General features: G+C 39.3%; 1 protein-coding gene across 3 annotated transcripts in view; it reads right to left on the reverse strand.

Annotated features, from left to right (window-relative positions):
• Nucleotides 1-13,718, reverse strand: part of fbxo41 (F-box protein 41) — a 57,145-nt gene that overhangs the window by 5,354 nt on the left and 38,073 nt on the right. For 2 of the 3 annotated variants that reach the window (XM_058640930.1, XM_058640931.1), the window contains 9 exons: nt 13,203-13,276; nt 7,893-8,269; nt 4,240-4,478; nt 4,026-4,141; nt 2,585-2,737; nt 1,908-2,003; nt 1,683-1,801; nt 1,154-1,312; nt 824-939 (listed from right to left, as the gene is read on the reverse strand). In XM_058640930.1, the coding sequence (XP_058496913.1) occupies nt 824-939; nt 1,154-1,312; nt 1,683-1,801; nt 1,908-2,003; nt 2,585-2,737; nt 4,026-4,141; nt 4,240-4,478; nt 7,893-8,269; nt 13,203-13,276 (1,449 nt within the window). The remainder of the gene's footprint in view (nt 1-823; nt 940-1,153; nt 1,313-1,682; nt 1,802-1,907; nt 2,004-2,584; nt 2,738-4,025; nt 4,142-4,239; nt 4,479-7,892; nt 8,270-13,202; nt 13,277-13,718) is intronic. The other variant, XM_058640932.1, reaches the window with a different exon arrangement.

Here is a 13,718-nt window from a genome sequence, read left to right on the forward strand (position 1 = left end):
AGGAGACGTTGGGATTAGTTCTTTTCTTGTGAGTCTAAAAATGTCAAAAGGAAGTAGAAAATTCGGATCATCTTTTATCTGTCATAGACCAGGAATCCAGCAAATAGAAGCTGTTTTTCTGTTTTTCAATTTTTCAGTGATCAATCACTTCAAATCACATCAAACAGGGAAAGGTCACCGAAAATCAGTTGTTTCTAATCTAAAATGACTTATCGGCAAACAATTTAATCTCTAAAGAAGCAATTGTTTTTTGAACAAGCACATCGAACACTGTATCTGCTTGTTTATCTGAAAGTGGCAAAAGAAGGTTGCGTCCAAGAAAAGAAAAGGAAGGAAGGAAGGAAGGAAGGAAAGGATATTTATTGTCATTATACTGTACAACCGAAATTGTACAATGAAATTGCAAGGTCAGGTGCGACTAAGGGACCAACAGAGGTGGAAAGAGAACTGAAATATTCTACTCAAGTAAAAATACCACTATTTTGATATCATTTTACTTCAGTACAAGTAAAAGTACTGGTATAAAAATGTAAAAAAGTAGCCTGTTTTAAATTCACTCACAGTAAAAGTATACCTAGTTAGTTTTTTGACAAGGTTGGGGTTCTTTCTTGTGGACACACAAACCTTTACAAATGAAAGTGCTGACAAAATAAAAGATGTAAACACATAATGCATCAGTCAAAATGGGTCAAAGGTCACAAATGCTTTTGGCAGCTTATCATTCACTGCCAAAGAGTATGAAGGTGTGTATGGTCGTTATCCTGATGTTTCTCAGTGAGTTGTCTATGACTCATTAGCAGATGATGAGCATTCGCTCTGTTACCTGCAGCTTGTTAACCATCTCATCAAACAGTTTTCTGGCTTCAGGACTGTTGGGGTCCTCAAAGTAGTCTTCTATACCAATCTGAACCACGATGGACTTCAGGTTACGGCAAACACCTACATGAGGGCAAGGAGGACGGAGACAAAGCATTTGTAAATGTAGACGCACGTTCTCTTCTTAAGTCTTTACAGTTTGACTGTAAATTAAATTAGTTGACTGTAAATAAATAGATATGACTGTAAATTAAATCAGATGACTGTAAATAAATAGATATGACTGTAAATTAAATCAGATGACTGTAAATAAATAGATATGACTGTCATCACTCACTGTTGAAGTGGAGCAGGGCTTTGGGAGTGACCGGTGTGGATGTCAGCACCAGCATCTCCAGACCTTTCAGACCTTCTCTGCACACCTCTGCTGCCACCTCCTGGTTGATTTCACTCACATGGTCCAACTCCAGCACCTGCAGGCGCATGCAGTTCCTCGCTGGTGGTTGTGGTTTTAAAAAGGAGGTAAACAGATGACATGGAAGATAAGAATGTAACGGCACACAGAGTGGCTTGTGTATGTGATATATACAATATATTATCATAAAAGAGCATTGTAAACTGAAATACTAAGTTTAGTCTGCTTTAACATTAATAATGTAACTAGGGATTACACTATATGATGACTGTAAGATAATGATACCATCTACATTCAACATTGGTTCACTGTAAGCTATGATTTCACTATTCACTATGATTTCTTATTTTATAAATCAGTGGGTACAAAATCTCTTGGGAAAACTAAGTTTGCCAGTGCACAATCATGTTCTAATTTGATTTGAAATGGTTGTTTTGTAAGGAACATTTACCCAGTGAGGCCAAACCCTGAATGCCACATCCAGCCCCTCCCACCCCAAGAGCACGGAGGTGTGGCCAACATCTTCCAATCGTCTGCAGACATCGGTTACTGAAGCGGGCAGGTTGTTGGCTAAAAAAAAAACCCAGACAGTAATAAATAATACAACATTAACAACAGCGTACTTGTTGTTAGGATCAAAGTAGTTAAGACACGAGTCAACTTCTCGGTGTATTACCATGGATGTAGTGGCGCCACCTGTAGGGAGATGATGTCTCTACAACCTGCTCCAAGAGCCCAGATCACCTCCTGACCGACTGGGTCTGTGGCACTTCTGGAACACAAGATAATCCATGTTTATACATATCTTCATGTGAGACTCTCATGTCTAATGCGTCCAACTCAACGATGCAAGAAAATAACAATATTACAATATATAAAAGATAAAAAAACAAACATTAAACTATTATAGTTCTCCAGTGACCTAATGACTATCTGATTAGTCTGCCATCTATTTCCACAAGGTGTCAGCAGCAACAAACAGTGTTTTGACAGAAGAAATTGAATTTGCAACGTTCACTGAACACAACTCTAAGCTCTGTGGAATCTGCATTAGCTGTAATGTGGAGAAAATCATGTCGTGAACACACATTTTTAGCAAAAGTGGCCGTTAAATGCTACTCGTCTGCGAGGCTTCCATGCAGGGTGATGATCTGCGTCTCCACATGAAAGGTGGAGGCAGCATCAGCCATCAGCCCCTACAACGGGCCAGGGTCAGTAAATGCCAATAGGTTGGAAAATGTCCTTCCGGAGCCGACTAAACGTCTAGAATAATTAACAGGTTGACCTATAATTAAGGTGTTGTTATTTTTTCTGACAAAGGAAAGAAGTTTAGGACTAAGTGTAGCGGTCCACCTGTATGTCACAGCCTGCAGAGCTCGGCAGTAGCAGCTTGCCAGCCAGAGGGAGCGATCAGTCAGCAGGTTGGGGCAGTGTGAAATCTTCAGTATCAGCAGGTTGCTGCCAGTGGCCTTTAGCAGCGCCTCCAGACCCTCCTCCAGACAGCCACTTAGATGGAGATGTAAGTGAAGGTCACAGGAAAAGACAGAAACAGAGCAGCACAGGAAGTACAGTAATTCGTCTGTCCTTCATAAAAAGCACTTAGAGCACAGAACAAAATGTGCTCCAAAAAGTCTGTGGCATACACTCTATGCAGGAAAAACAATGTGAGCGCATTGCCGAGCTATAACGTGTGCTTTCCTCCTCACACAACGGCATTCAAAACTTTTTTATCACACGTTGAATTTATTTTGAATTTACCAGAATAAAATGGTAGAAAATGTCAAATTTGCAATTATTTTCCTTTTTAAATGATCCGCGTCATCAAGTAGCAACACACAACGCAGTGAGTATTGCCTATGAATACTTAATATGATTGATTATTAAAAGGCAACGGTGGCTTGATGGTAGAGTGTTGGTTGAAGGTTGGTTGTGGGTTTGATTCCCTCGGGCAAGACATTTGACCCTCCTGATGGGTATGACAAATGACTGATAGAAAATGCACTGTATGAAAGCATGATAACACTTTAGATTAGGGAACACATATTCACTATTAACTAGGTGCTCACTAACATGCATAAATAGCACACTAGCCCTTTATTAGTTATTATTAAGCACATATTAACACCTTATTATACATAACCTTATTCTACCTCTATTACGACATGAATTAAGATTTTTCCTGATTAAGGTGTTAATATGTGCTTAATAATTACTAATAAAGGTCTGGTATGCTACTTATATGCATGTTAGTAAGCACCTAGTTAGTGGTGAATATGTGTTCCCTCATCTAAAGTGTTACCGAAGACGAGAGCAGTCGAACTATTTACTAGTTGTAAATATATTAAAAAGACAAAAAACTGAACAATGTCTTATTATTGACTGCATTGATACAAAAACATTTATTTTTTCTCCAGTGACTGACCTGTGATGCATAGATCACCACAGTGTGGCAGCAGCTGCATGCATTCTATGAGTGGACTGCATGTGTGTTTGCAGGACTGATGACATTTACAGTTACAGTGAAATGGTAAAAGTTTCTTTAAGCTGCTCCTTTTGGATCCCACAGAAGTGATGACATTTACTAGCATCTTGACTGAATCTAAAGAGGAGTTAGTTTATTTTCTTGGTGTGGAGAATTGCAAAACAGCGCAAATAATATTCAAAGCAAGAAATAATTCACTTCCAAATTTAAAAAGGGAAACTATCTATCTATCTATCTATCTATCTATCTATCTGTAAAGCCGTAGTTGTTTGTGTAGCTGTGTCAGCCCCTGCGCGTGCATGTGCTTCTCACCGTGTGCTTTTAAGATAGTCCTCCTTGGTTTCCTTCTTGCCTCGCTGTCGTGGTTTGAGGTTTTGCAGGATGAGCGAGTGTGTCTGTGTGCACCACTGTGACAGTGTGCTCAGGAACTAAGACAGCACCAAAAAAACAGACGACAACAACAACAGTTAAACACACCACATTGCAGTGGTTTTATTATGCCACTGTGTGTTGTCACTGTGATCACCTTGGAAGAAATGCGAGCGTTCTCCAGGAGCACTCTGGTCCATACAGCCGGGTGACGAGCCACAAACTTCCAGTCCCTGCAGACCTCGGCAGCTCTCAGCAGGGTTTTGGTGTCCAAGTAGGTGAAGATGCAGAAGAGAGCTGCACGCATCTTCAGGATCTCCGGACTGATCACCTCATTGGATTTGGACGGGCTTTTCTCATGACGACATGGCTTGCTGTAGATCACTTCTGAACGTCCTGCGGGACAAAAAAAATGTCTTTATAAACACTTTAAACACCGGTGGTTATGGGTGGAATGCCTTAAACCTGAGAACTCAGAGCATTTAGATATTTAGATATATCCTTTTTTTTTTGCAGTTTTCAAAGCTTGACATTGTAAAAGAAAACATTTATTCTAAAATTGTAAACAAATATATTGTAACTGAACAAACAAACCATAAAAAAACATAAATAACAACTTAAATTGTAACTTAAATATATATGTATATATATATATACTGTATGTATATATATATATAGATATATGTATACGTATATCTATATACATATATACATATGTGTATATATATATATATATATGTATGTATATATACATATATATGAAAGGAGGGTGTCACATTCAAATGGAATTAAATAACAGGAAATGATCAGTTATGATTGTTGGAATCATATTAAAAGTAAAAATGTCAACGTCTAAGCTCTTAATTTTATAAAAAAGACCACGTTAACTACATTCATGTATTTACTGAATTTATTTTTTACTTTCTTTTGAAGACAAGGGAAATGCCACAGTGTTTAAAAAGAGATTCTGTCACACGGTGGCGCCAACTTTCAACAAGACACAAAATTTTTTCTTCTCCCTCTTCTGATAGTTTTTATTCTGCTTATGGCCGTCCACACTGGCTGTGTCCAGTCTAAGCCTGGCTTATCCCTCGCAGCTAGATTGATCCTAAATGACTCATTTCATCTTTGGCCTTGAAAGGCGTCTGCTCAAAACCATCAGGACTATGAACCATTCCTCATTTTTGCTTTTTACCCGTTCACACACACACATACACACGCACACACACACACACACACACACACCACCTACGCTCAAGACTGCAAAAATGAACCAAAAAAATCCAAGTTGTGTGAAAACTGTGCACTTGTCGAAAACATACCATCTGATCAAACCTGGCAGAGACTCTCCCAATAAGGAGAACTACGTCAGAGGTGAGGAATGGCACTAACATGCTGAGTGTTACGTAAGAAAAGGGTTTGAGCAAACGGGGCAGTCAAAGCAGTGTATACAGTGCAAATGTGTCATAGGGCTCTGGCCCAGATTCATTCCTTCCCTGCCTGCCTTGGTCCACCTGCTATGGAGGCAAGAGGCGACAGCAGGTGGAGGGAAAAGGGGGGAGCATGGGCTGCAGCAGCGAGTTTTAGGATCTTGGCAGGGCGGGAAGTTAACAGAGAGACGTGCAATCTGTGGTGAAACTGGGGAAATGATTGGCTGCCTGTGCTGGCACAATGAAAGGTTGCAAAAGCTCAGTATGCAAGGAAACAGACAAATATGTTCAATGTCTGACTCTGAGAACAGAGAGAAAAGGGCTTCCTGTGATGCACGACTCTGTACCTAACACTGTAGTGGCAAATAAAGACATGAAGAGTTCTGAGTGTTAAATCACAAGGTGCAACAAAGGAGGTTCACATTACAAATGTATTGTTAGTTTGTAATAAGGCTGTGAGATATACGGCTAAAAAGCGTATCACAATACTGGGTTTTCAAATTGGATCAATAATTATTGCAATGAATGTCAAAAAAATTTCTTTATCAACACACAAATCTGAAGTAAAAACATTTAAAATAAAATGAAATGTGTGTGTATTTGCACAATCCATATATAATAAATAAATATGGTTTGTAAAATTGAAAGGATAATTATTGTTACGGTTTTCTTTCCTCGCTCTACTGTTCAAGTTGACATTTATTAGAAAAGACATATAAAAACATTAATCTGTAAATAACAAAAACTGATAGAATCACAAATTAAGTAAATAACAACCAATTAAAACATGAACACAAAGGCAACTGGACTTCTGTTGACCTAACACTCGCACCTAAAAGCCAACATAAGAAGCATTTAAAAACAATAATAATATAATACATAAATATAATGAATATGAAAATAAAGGTGTTATATAGGTTTGTAATTATTTTCGCTGGCTTTTAACCCTGAGTGAGTTATGTTTCTTATGTGTTTTAGCCTATTTTCATTACTGTACTAAATGCTTCTTTTATTTTTTTTAGGTGTGACTTATTTGTTGTTATTTATTTGTTTTGTATGTTCTACACTTCTACACAAAAATGTGCCTTTGAAATAAAACTGGATTGGATGGATTGGAACAGAAGTTAACTTCAGACTAAGATTAATCAAGTTTATACATAATTAAATGTTGAATGTGATATAATAAAAGGTATTATTATTATGATTTGTCTATATTATGTCAGCCACGCGCTCAGTGTTTACGAGTTTACGGGTTTTAAATAAGTGGTGTGCCACAGGGATGAACAATTAATTGAAATTTTATCAAAATCACAACATGGCTTACTGCAATTTTCAAATCGCAGGGGGCGCAGTATTTCTGATTGTAGATTGTAAATCATTTTCCTGACCTAAACACATTATATTGTACAGGCTGAAGAAAACGTCACACAGTCATTTCATTTTTTAATATGTTATTCAAATGAAAATTAGAATAATTATGTCAAATTTACCATTCCAGCTCATATCGCAATCGCAATTTCAGTCAATTAGATATTTATATTAAATCGTTCAGTCCTACAGTAGTGGGCCACATGAAATCGACGAGGGTTAAAAAAAAAAAAATCGAAATTCTAACTTTTGTTTTATCATGTGTACTTTTAGCATGTTCTCCCCGCGTGTGCGTGGCTTTTCTCCGGGTTCTTCGACTTCCTCCCACAGTCCAAAAACATGCAATATGGGGATTAGGTCAATTGGACACTCTAAATTGACCGTGAGAGTGAGAGTAAATTGTCTCTATATGTGTCCCTGCGATGGACTGGCGAACTGTCCAGCTGAGATTGGCACAGCTCCCTCTGTGACCCTCATGTGGAGAATAAAGAGCTAGAAGATGGATTTTGGTATTTTGGTATAAGTGCATGCAAAAACCCCAATGTAGTTGGATGTTGTGATACACTTTACACCTAATTGATAAACTGCATCAGTATCTGTGTAATCCATTCTATACTGATAAATGCTGCTCAATTAAAGACCATCAGTTAAGTAAATGTGTGTGTGTGTGTGTCCCTTTAATCACCCTGTTCACTGTCACTTGTTTTCTCCTAAATCATGTGAATGTGGAAATATTCTTCATCTTCTTCATGTTTGCATAGCTGTCGTCCATAAAGTGTTTCCATCTCCGTGTCTGTGCCCTGCAGCAGAAATGTGGCCTCTTCCCTTCCATGTTTACCATATAAGCTCATGTCGGCTCCGCTCTCAGTTGGATCCGCGGTCAGTGATACAGCTCATAAAACTCCACCTGACCTGAATTCAGATCAGTGAATTCAGATTCTCCTGTGAATCCCAGCTCCTGCGTGTGTGTCTGAGCTTGTGATACTAGACTAAGAAGAGTCTGGATTCTTACCTACGTTATGGCGATACCCTGCCCTGCCGTGGTGAGGATAGGGGGCAGCAGACTGCTGGACTTCAGCGACGGCTCTTCTCTCTTGTTCCCACATCTCCACTTCGGACTCCGTCGTCCTGGAGCCCACGTCCGACACGTCTCCCTCATCGCCTTCGGTGCTGTTCCTGTACGGCCGCCGCTGCCAGTTCTGGATGGCCTGTTTGCGGAGGCCCCAGTTTCTGGAGCCGCCGCAACCGGGGGAGTAACCGCCCTCACCTGGCCGACACTGCATGTGATAGTACTGAGCCTCGGGACAGTCGTCCATGGGGTGCATCTCCACACTGTCACTGTCATAACCGCCGGATCCCTGTGAGACAGACTTCATCCTCCCTGAAGCTCTGCGGTTAAAGAGAGGGGAGAATTCAAGTTCAACAACAAGGATCATCAACAATATCAACATTAGTTTCACCAATCTTTACCTTAAAGAAAGAGACGAAGGATGAACACGATGAAGCCGAACTCTGTCCTCAAGCGACAAAATCTAATTGCACGCACATTTGTAGCTCATTAATTCACATCATAAAAAAAAAAAAACGATGTGTAAAAAGAAGTGTCAGTGACCAGCTGTGAGGCCAGGGAGTCACTGCAGCCTGCCAAGAATTATTTCTCCACTTAAACTTTGATAAAAACAACTGTTAGTGAGCTTTCAAAAGAATGTAGCACCTGCACACACCAAGGTTATTATAGTTAACCATAACTAACTAAATAAGAATAACTAGAGTTAAAAAGCCACCGATAACTAACTTAAACTAACACAAATTGTAACAAAAATGCGTTAGTTTTGTCTTTGAAAATGTATTTCATACATAATCCTTTTGGGGACTTTGGTTCTTTTCTTCACACTAAACATCCACTTTATTATTTAATTTGACTGAGGCTGAAACTAAATGAATCCCACACAGAGGGACTGAAGTGAAGTGACTGACAAAGACCAGACATTGTACATATGTACTGCAACGGTACTTAAAATAACCACACTCAAGTAATGAGCAGTTACACATATACCGGCCCTTCAAAAAGTAGGGCAGTTTTTCCCTTTCTTTCTTCTCGGCTTCTTCTCTTCATCCGTTTTCTCACAGCGCGACGAGGAGAGACAAAGCAGCTGCACAAGAGCTTTTAGGAATGAAACGTAAAGTGAGATTAAATGCATATTTAACCCATAAATTAAGATTGAGTTGAGACAAAATTGCAACTTTTAGTTAAAGGATTCCACAGAGGTGCAATCTCACACGCTACAGACTAATGAGCCAACTGTAAAGCAGTGACCGGGCTTGTGATTACAATAGCAACCATTTCAGTGCAACACAACACTGAAAGCGGCATCAGAGAGTAAATAAAAACAACTCAATAAACACAGTGTTTATCTATTGATCCCTAATTTGCAAATCAATATGAAATGTCCTGTAGAATCTAAGATTTGATGCAGTGTTTGTAGCATTTTCATGCAATGATTTACATAAAAATGTGAGTTTTAATCAAAATGGACTTATAAATGGTAGTAATGTTACAATTCTTTATAAAAACAAGAGACACATGAGATTAGTGACTATAATGGCGTGTTTCCACCGGCTCGCCTTGCCTCGGCACGGTTACGTTGCGTTTCCACTAGCATAGTACCTGGTACTTTTTCTTTGTATCTGCTCTGGTGAGGTCCCAAGCGAGCTAAGTAGGTACTATGCGTGACGTCAAGAATCACACAAGAATCAAGCCGAACAATGGCGAACTGTAGATCAGTTAAAAAGACAACAATCCTAAAAAATGTGGGTTAATCTTCAACAACTACCAGGGAAATGTCTAAAATCTCAATATTTGACAGAGGAGTCTGGTGTATTTAACGACAGCACTGCTGATTGCTGTATTTTAGTCCAGTGACTGTGCTCCGGTCACTGACCAAATAGTTTTAATTAACTATTTCTAATGATTCCAAACAACAAACAAACGACAAACAACTGCTTTCACTGTCACTGGTCACTCGTGTGTGTGTGTGTGTGACGCGTGTAAAACGAAGTGGCCGCGGTTTCATGCAGCCGCGCGGTGATGACTCCGCCCACATTGAGGTACTACTTTTGGAGTGGAAAACCAGCCTTAACCATGCTGTGCCGTGCAAAGCTGGGACCATCGTAGAAAAGGGCCATAAGAGACAAATACACATTTAAAAAGGCAGATATTTTGGTGCAAAGTGTGACACTATAAATATCTGATGAGGTCAGTATCAATAAATGACTGACGTTTGTGCAAAGTTGAGGTTATAAACGTACAAGCAGTCACAAAAATATTTTCTCTGATTAAGAACGATTGATTCATAATGTGGGACAGGGGGCTTATTATTACTGTGTGTGTGTGTGTGTGTGTGTGAGCATTTTTGCAAGCCATGATTCAGTGGGGAAGGCCTGACAGGTTCCGTGTGACGTTACACAAGGAAACACAGTCACACACCAACTGGGCATGACAGTTGTGTTACTCAGAATATTGTGGTGCCGCCATGTGTCAGAAAATCACCAGCAGAGGCCCAGAAATACTCCAGAGTCCACACCTCATGTTCCATCTGCAGCTCAGCGCCACAAACTTGCATCACAATATTCATCGTACACATGAATTATTGAATGTGTGCGGAATAATGATCTAAGAAAAGCAGTCACGACGATGATCAATCTGTCAGTGTGTGATGGTAGTTTGGGCTGAAATATCACAACAAAATGGGAAAAATCTCATCACAACTGTGACTGTAGCAAATGTCTGTGGATTAGTGTTGAAACTCGGGCACTCAACACTTATTCTTTCTTCTGATATTCCAAATGTTTTTACTGTTTTAGGTAAGAGGGAGACGAGCAAACAAAGATTTATATTGCATGGTATTTTTTTTTCTTTTCTTTTTAAATCATGCATATATTTTTAGTTGATACAGGGTTTTAACCTCTTGACTCCAGCCTGTTCCTATTTTATTCCACCCTTACTGTTTTATTTGCATCTTTTGTTTTATTTCAAATTTAAAACATGGTTTTTACTTTTTGGACTTTAGGCTTTTGCTTTTCATTCCACCCCGTGTGGGGTTTTATTGCTGTATTCGCTCTTTAAATTAGATTTTCCTTATATTGTGAAGCACTTTGAGCTGCAATCCTTGTATGATAGGTGCTATACAAATAAAGTTTATTATTATTGTTATTATTACATGACAATATGTCAGATACTGGTCAGAATCACTGGATCAGGTGTCAGATGAACAGATAAAGGTGTAAAAATCCTATATAATCCTATATATCACCTTTTCCCCTCTTTTTGGGAGAACAATATTTGTTACACAGTTGGAGGATGATGTCTTTGAAATGACTCAGCACAATGTAGCTTCATAGTTCTTAAATCTGTAAAACGTGGTATCGTCCCACCTCTTATGTACATTTACTGTAAGATGAGATCTGATAAAATGCATATTTACAGGTTAAATGTATGAATTAGACACAGCAGTTTATATAAAATACATATAATATTTTCATTGGAGAATTAAATACTATAACTGGCAGGAAGTAATGTGCCTAAATATAAATGTTCCGGTTTATTATAAGAATAATATATGTTGACGCAAGACAACAAATAAATAAAATGCAGAAATGTACATCACACATGAAACTGCTCCCTCATACAGTGTGTAAAAACAAAAACCTGATAGAGCGCCAGAGGGTTGTAACCTCAGCACTTCTGCTGTTTTCATTGTGTTCCAGAGGAACAGTTACTGCTATTACTGTGCCCACCAAACATTTACACACAGGACCAATGAGCTCAGTCCCAGCGACCAGGAGATGGTGGTTAAAAGCTCGGAGGCTCCACTGGTAACATTATCACTGACAGACTGTGTTTCACTGCAGCAGCTCTCTCACTATAGGAGACAAATGAAGGAGGTGGGGAGGTGCAGTCAGTTCATTTGAAAGAAAGAAAACACTCTCTCTTTTCAAGTAAACCATTTACTGAAGGACTGAGCAATTAGTTCTTTTTAAAGTTGATACGGCAAAGTGAAAAACACATTTTGCAAATCCTTAAGTGAATGCTGTAACTATAAAAGTAAATCAATTGTTTAAAACAAGGTCCAAGTATTTAATTATTGGAATTGTTATTGATCTTTCCTTTGTGCGTGGAGTGTGCATGTTCTCCCCGTGTGAGTGCGTGGGTTTTCTCTGGGTTCTCTCACAGTCCAAAAACATGCAGATACACTCTAAAGTGAGCATAGGTGAGAGAGTGAGAGTGGACGGTTGTTTGTCTCTATGTGTCCCTGTGATGGACTCACGACCTGCAGAGCGTACACAACCTTTCACGCTATGTCAGCCGAGACTGGCACCAGCGACCCCTGTGACCCTCACGTGGAGGATAAAGCTTTAGAAGATAAATGGTTACATTTTTGATCTATGTTCTATATCATGGGAGAAATGGGTAACACTTTAGATTAGGGAACACATATTCACTATTAACTAGGTGCTTACTAACATGCATATAAGTAGCATACCAGACCTTTATTAGTAATTATTAAGCACATATTAATCTGGTATGCTACTTATATGCATGTTAGTAAGCACCTAGTTAATGGGGAATATGTGTTCCCTAATCTAAAGTTTTACCAGTCAAACAGAGACTTCAAATGTTACATTGAAAATAAAGTCGAAATAGCTAAATCGGTCAGAAAAATCGCAGTTAGATATTTTCCCCAAAATGTTCAGTCCTAATCGAGAATCACGTTATGTATAGAAATCACTATTATCTTCTAATTACCGTGTAAGAGAAACAATTCCATCCACACGGTTGGTGTAGTGGTTAGCACTCTTGCCTTTGCAGCAAGAAAACCTGGGTTTGCGAACCCGTTCAGAAAAAGAGACTTTCTGCATGGAGTGTGCATGTTCTCCCCGTGTGTGCGTGGGTTTTCTCCGGGTTCTCCGATTTCCTCCCACAGTCCAAAAACATGTAATTTGGGGATTAGGTAAATTAGACACTCTAAACAGACTGTGAGAGTGGATGGTTGTTTGTCTCTATATGTGCCCGTGTGATGGACTGGGCCCGCCTTTTCCCCTATGTCAGCAGATACTGGCACGGCACCCTCCGCAACCCTCATGTGGAGGATAAAGTGGTGAAAGATGGACGGAGAAACAATTCTTGCTTCTACCAGATAATGAGGTTTCTCCCTGGCATTGTAAAGTAACTCGGGCACTGCTGTCCTGACGATGGTTTACATAATTCAAGGTATTCAAAGAACACAAGACAATGTGAATTGCGAGTAAGGTGCCGACTTACCCTGTGCTGGGGGAGGAGCGTCGGTCCGACACCTGGTATATTCCTCTTGTGCTTCCAGAAAGGCTGGAGTTTCTCTGGAGAGAAACACAGATATATAGGTTAGAGGGAAACAGAGGATGTGAGCAGAGAGAGGCGCAGTCGATGTGTGACATCAGGGAACCCCTTAAGTATCATTAATATGTTTCTCATTTTACAGTAGATTAAAGTGTTGATGGGTATGTGAGTTTTCCACGGGAGAAATTTTAAGAAAAGAGTAAACTTAACCCTTTAACGCACACTTTGCATCACTGTAATTATGCAACAGTTTCTGAAAGCAGAGAAGTTGCAAGTCAAAGTCAACATGTGGTTATTACGGTCATTTCACTCGTGCTGTTGCAGCAAGTCGGTGGATCAGAGTCTTTATCACCAGTGAGGAGATAGTTGGAAAAACACCTGTACATAGTTTCCATTTTTTGGCCTGTTTTTGCACATTGAGATAAAAACTCAAAGAAACGTGACTTTAAATGCGTTTTATAC

This window comes from Solea solea, chromosome 10 (assembly GCF_958295425.1).
Source record: "Solea solea chromosome 10, fSolSol10.1, whole genome shotgun sequence".
Taxonomy (NCBI): domain Eukaryota; kingdom Metazoa; phylum Chordata; class Actinopteri; order Pleuronectiformes; family Soleidae; genus Solea; species Solea solea.